Source organism: Gastrolobium bilobum, unplaced genomic scaffold (genome assembly GCF_033153095.1).
Source record: "Gastrolobium bilobum isolate Gb01-03AN ecotype WA unplaced genomic scaffold, APGP_CSIRO_Gbil_v1 utg3268, whole genome shotgun sequence".
In the NCBI taxonomy this organism is placed as follows: domain Eukaryota; kingdom Viridiplantae; phylum Streptophyta; class Magnoliopsida; order Fabales; family Fabaceae; genus Gastrolobium; species Gastrolobium bilobum.
This window is the reverse complement of record NW_026899992.1, coordinates 434105-438997: the sequence shown is the minus strand read 5'-3', so window position 1 is coordinate 438997 and position 4893 is coordinate 434105. Positions and strand designations below refer to the sequence as shown.

At 33.8% G+C, this 4893-nt stretch overlaps 1 protein-coding gene across 1 annotated transcript; it reads left to right on the top strand.

Annotated features, from left to right (window-relative positions):
- The first annotated feature begins 1826 nt into the window (after positions 1–1826).
- LOC133294732 (cytochrome P450 736A117-like) lies at positions 1827–4893 on the top strand. The gene is made up of 2 exons (XM_061493476.1): positions 1827–2756; positions 4285–4893. The coding sequence occupies exons 1-2, from the start codon at positions 1866–1868 to the stop codon at positions 4891–4893; spliced, it is 1500 nt and encodes a 499-aa protein (XP_061349460.1). The 5' UTR covers positions 1827–1865.

Genomic DNA, 4893 nt, shown 5'->3' with positions numbered 1-4893 from the left:
TATAAATAAGATTTTTTTTATAATTTTTTAAATGGGTTGACTAGCCAACCAATCATAAAACAGTTCAAGTTAATATTTTCACCCTATAAGAGGGAAACCAAACTGTTGTTGATTCAAAAGTAGGTTTGTATCCTTCAAAGGATATAATATCTCAATATGTGGGTGCTCAAAGAGACAATGATGTAGACCAAAACTCAATGAGAGTCGCCATAAGTGCAATCACAAATTGAGGCTACGAGAAATGAGGAGTGTGTACGGAAACGATGCCTCTAAAATCTGACAGAGTAACAACTCATAAAAATACAAAATACGAAAAGAGGAATTTATACAAGTGAGAAAATATTTCCTAATGATGAAAAAGAGAGGACGAGTCAAAAAATGTTAGCCAATACCTTAACTTTGCAGTTACGCATTGCCTCACCATTATGGATGTACGATAGTAAGTTGTGCGGTGGAGAAGGAAATTCCTTGTGGTGAGGGCCATATGCTCAGCTATGAGATACTATCTAATTGGGCTTTGGATGATCGATTTGGCATACTAGGCCTGTGTTGCCGGCTAATAAACGAACCAACCTGCCGTGTCTCATTTTTTATATGTTGACACTTGACACTAGACACAATGTCAGAGTGAATTGACCTACTATGCCACCGACACACCACATCTTAGTGAATGAGAATGAGAGGAAGGTCCTAATTCAAAAAGGAATAATAATTATATTTTTTTATTTTTTTAATATGATTAGTGAAGAGTCTCCATATATAGATTAATAATCATAATTTTAATAACAAAGTGAATAAAAAAAGAAAATAATATGTTTTTTTAATATGATTACCTTAGTTTGTAATTAGTAAATTAACGATAAGAAATTAAAATAATTAATTATTTTTTCTTTGGTATTTTATAACCTTTGTCAGCCATTGATAAATAATTGAGATTTCTAAGAATATGATCATATATTAAACTAGAGATATGAGAAAGCTGATTGATAAGAAGTGGAAACTGGAAAGAAAAATAGAGAAATTAGAAGGAAAGAAACGTCACAAATTAGCAACTGGGATTACTAAAGATGATATTAATTTTTTTAAGAAGTTATGCAGGGCATTAAGCCCAAAACAAAAAAATAAAATTAAAAAATCCGTATAGCACTAAGAACTCCAAAATAGGGCTAATAGGCTCCAGCAGGTCCACGCTGTCCTGATCTAATGCTACTTAAGATGAATATTTATCAAAAATAGTGTTAAGAATCCACTTAATATGAATTTTATAAAAAACAGTGTTAAGAATTCAAATATAAGGAGTGAATTCTCACATTGTTTATGAATGAACTGAGGATTATATAAATGAAAATACCAATAACCTAACATGTTAAGATTTTAGTATGAGAAATGCGGTGTACGATTCAACTTATTGCGATAGTACTATCACCCTAAAGATAAGGACTGATTATGACTAGTTGCCAACCCTTTTTCCAAGTTAATGTTAGAGGTTTGTTTAGACCCCATTGCGTGACTTGCGTGCCCTATTTCCCTATTTCCATGTCAAATTTCATATCCCGTGAATATTTATCTTGTGTTACAACCACATGTCTCTCACTCATATTCCTTTTCATGGAAACAATGTAAAAAAATTATAACTGCCACGATATGTCTCTCTTTTTTTTTTTTTTTGAAATCGAAAGGAAATAAAAGACAAAAAAAGTGGGACACCATATTTGGTTTTTATGATATGCATATACTTATCAAGAAATCATCATCATCATTTTTTTTTTTGTTTAATCATAGGTAGAAGAATCTCTATAAAAGTAGAGAGAGTAGTCTGAAAGTTCATGTAAATTTTTCTGCTTGAAAGTTTCCATTCATTCCCTATGGTTTTCTTGACTATCATAACGTTCTTCTTTATTCTTCTATTCATCATCAAATGGTTTTTCAACTCCACAACCATAAAAAACTCACCCCCTTCACCTCCAAGATTACCAATACTAGGTAATCTCCATCAACTTGGCTTGTTCCCACACCGCACACTCCAATCCTTAGCTCAAAAGTATGGCCACTTAATGTTGCTTCATTTTGGAAAGGTGCCAGTACTTGTTGTTTCCTCTGCTGATGCAGCACGTGAGGTGTTGAAAACTCATGATCTTGTCTTCTCCAATAGGCCACATCGTAAAATAAATGATATACTCTTTTATGATTCCAAAGATGTGGCATCTGCTACATATGGTGAGTACTGGAGGCAAATAAGGAGTCTCATTGTGTTAAATCTTCTCAGCAACAAAAAGGTCCAGTCTTTTCGTCGTGTGAGAGAGGAAGAAACTGCAAGAATGATGGAAAATATTAAGGAGTGTTCTTCTTCTTCCTTGCTGGTGAACTTATCTAACTTGTGCTCTTCACTTACCAATGATATAGTATGTAGGGTGGCTATGGGAAAGAGATACCGTGAAGGAGAACTAGGGAAGAAGTTTCAGCAGCTTTTGTTGGAATTTGGAGAGTTGTTGGGTACTATTGTTATAGGAGACTATATACCATGGCTTGATTGGTTGGGAAAGCTGGTCAATGGTTTCTGGGGTAGAGCAGAGAAAGTGGCCAAACATTTGGATGAGTTTATAGATGAAGTGATTGATGAACACATTAGATGTCATGGGGATGCTGAGGTAGACAGTGAGGACCAGAATGATTTTGTGGATATTTTGCTTTCTATCCAAAAGACTAACACTGTTGGCTTCCAAGTTGATAGAACAACAATAAAGGCTTTGATCCTGGTAAGCGTATCATCTCTTCTCTCTCTCTCTCGCCATGTTTTTCCCATTTTGTGTATGTAACTCTAGCATAAACCATATTTTTTGTTTTTCTTTAGGTAATATATTTGGTTCAAGTTTTTGGTTGAGATCCCCTTGCATCTGAGTTTGGCAATAAACGATGTCTTTGTTTGATATAGGAGATATAAAAATTTATCCACCAAAGTTATCCGGATAACTTATCATCATAGAAAACACATCAATAAGATTTATATATCACATCAATAGAAAACATAACTTAATAATAGAATCTACTCAAACCCCTCGTCAACTACACAGGGTAGCTCAGTTGGCAGCTGAGCTCCTAAGGGATTGCTGCCTCAAGCAGTTTCTTAAAAAATCTTTGGGGGCAAAGCATAATATAAAAAGCAAAATTTTACTAATTTACATCCAGAATATTGAAATAATATTAGGTTTTCATATTTATCCCAACTTTACTTTTTAGTTTTTAGTAAGTTCATGCAGCTCATGCCTCAAATATTAAAGGATAATTTTATACGAAAAAAGAAGAAGAAAGACAACGATCATGTACAGATGGTGTGCGTGTGTTTTTTTTTTTTTTTTAATGTGTAAAGTGTTGTTTATATAGTATAACCATAAAAAATACGAAAAAATAAAATAAAAATAGTGAACCTTGGAAAGAGCAAGAGCATCAAGAATTGCAAGGAGGTCAGTGAGAAGATCAGACTTGGATTAGACGACCTAATAGAGACCTAAGCTCGTAATCAGACTTGGACATTTATTTAGAAAATAAGTCATAGATTTTCTTTGACATGTCGCGTCAATAAACATACTTGTCGATATATATCATATTATTTATTTTAAATAAAATAAATAAGATAAATATTATTTTAATTATTTTTTTAATTATTAAATGACTAATAAACTTAAACAAGCTAACAGACCCATAACAATGCTTTTATTTTTTAAATGTAAACAATGATAGATTTATAATTTAGACCTATATAAGCTAATAGACTAAGTCGTTCTTAAAGTATATTTCATAGGCTCGACCTATGTAAGCAAAAATTTAGCGCAACCTAACCTATTTACACCTCTGTTCCCCCAATTTTCGGGTTGATTGTGCTTCTTATGATAAATTAATAAGCAGAGGCAAGGTAGACTCATATAAAAAACAATGTAGACTTATATTTGCTTAATTATGTAATCATGTGTGGATTAGTATGTTCACATATTTCGTAAAATTTGGATGAATGAATTATAAAAAATCTGGAGTATCTTTTGGTTTAACCAATTTGTAGTGGTTCTTGTTGTTGGATTCTTATACTTAACTTATGAACAATGCAGTGATATATAAGCCTTATTGACGTGTTTTCTATGATGATAAGTTATCCGGATATGTAGAAATAAGGATAGGATCTGAAAAATATGAAGTAAAAAAAGAAAGAGTAATATTAACTAAACAAAAAATTGTTAGATTACTTAGATGTTATCTCATAGTTGAAGATGTAAGTAATTCTTGATTTTGCAGGACATGTTTGCTGCAGGAACTGACACAACCTCCACACCCCTAGAGTGGGCAATGACAGAACTATTAAAGCACCCAATTTTGATGCAAAGATTGCAAGACGAGGTGAGAAGTGTGGTTGGCAAAAGAACTCACATAACTGAGGAGGATTTGGGTCAAATGAACTACTTGAAGGCTGTGATTAAAGAAACACTTCGGTTCCATACCCCAGCTCCCTTATTAGTACCTCGGGAATCCATGCAAGATATCAAAGTGAAGGGGTATGACATTGCAGCTGGGACACAAGTAATAGTGAATGCTTGGGCCATTGCAAGAGACCCTTCATGGTGGGACCAACCTCAAGAGTTTAAACCAGAAAGGTTCCTCAACAGTTCAATAGATTTTAAAGGACATGATTTTGAGTTTGTACCTTTTGGTGCTGGAAGGAGGGGTTGCCCTGGAACATTGTTTGCCATTAGTGTAATTGAGATGGTCCTGGCAAACCTTGTCCACCAATTTGATTGGTCATTGCCTGCAGGTGAGGAATTGGACATGTCTGAAATTAATGGCCTCACCATTCATAAAAAATATCCTCTCATGGCACTAGCGACACCACATAAGAGACATGAATAA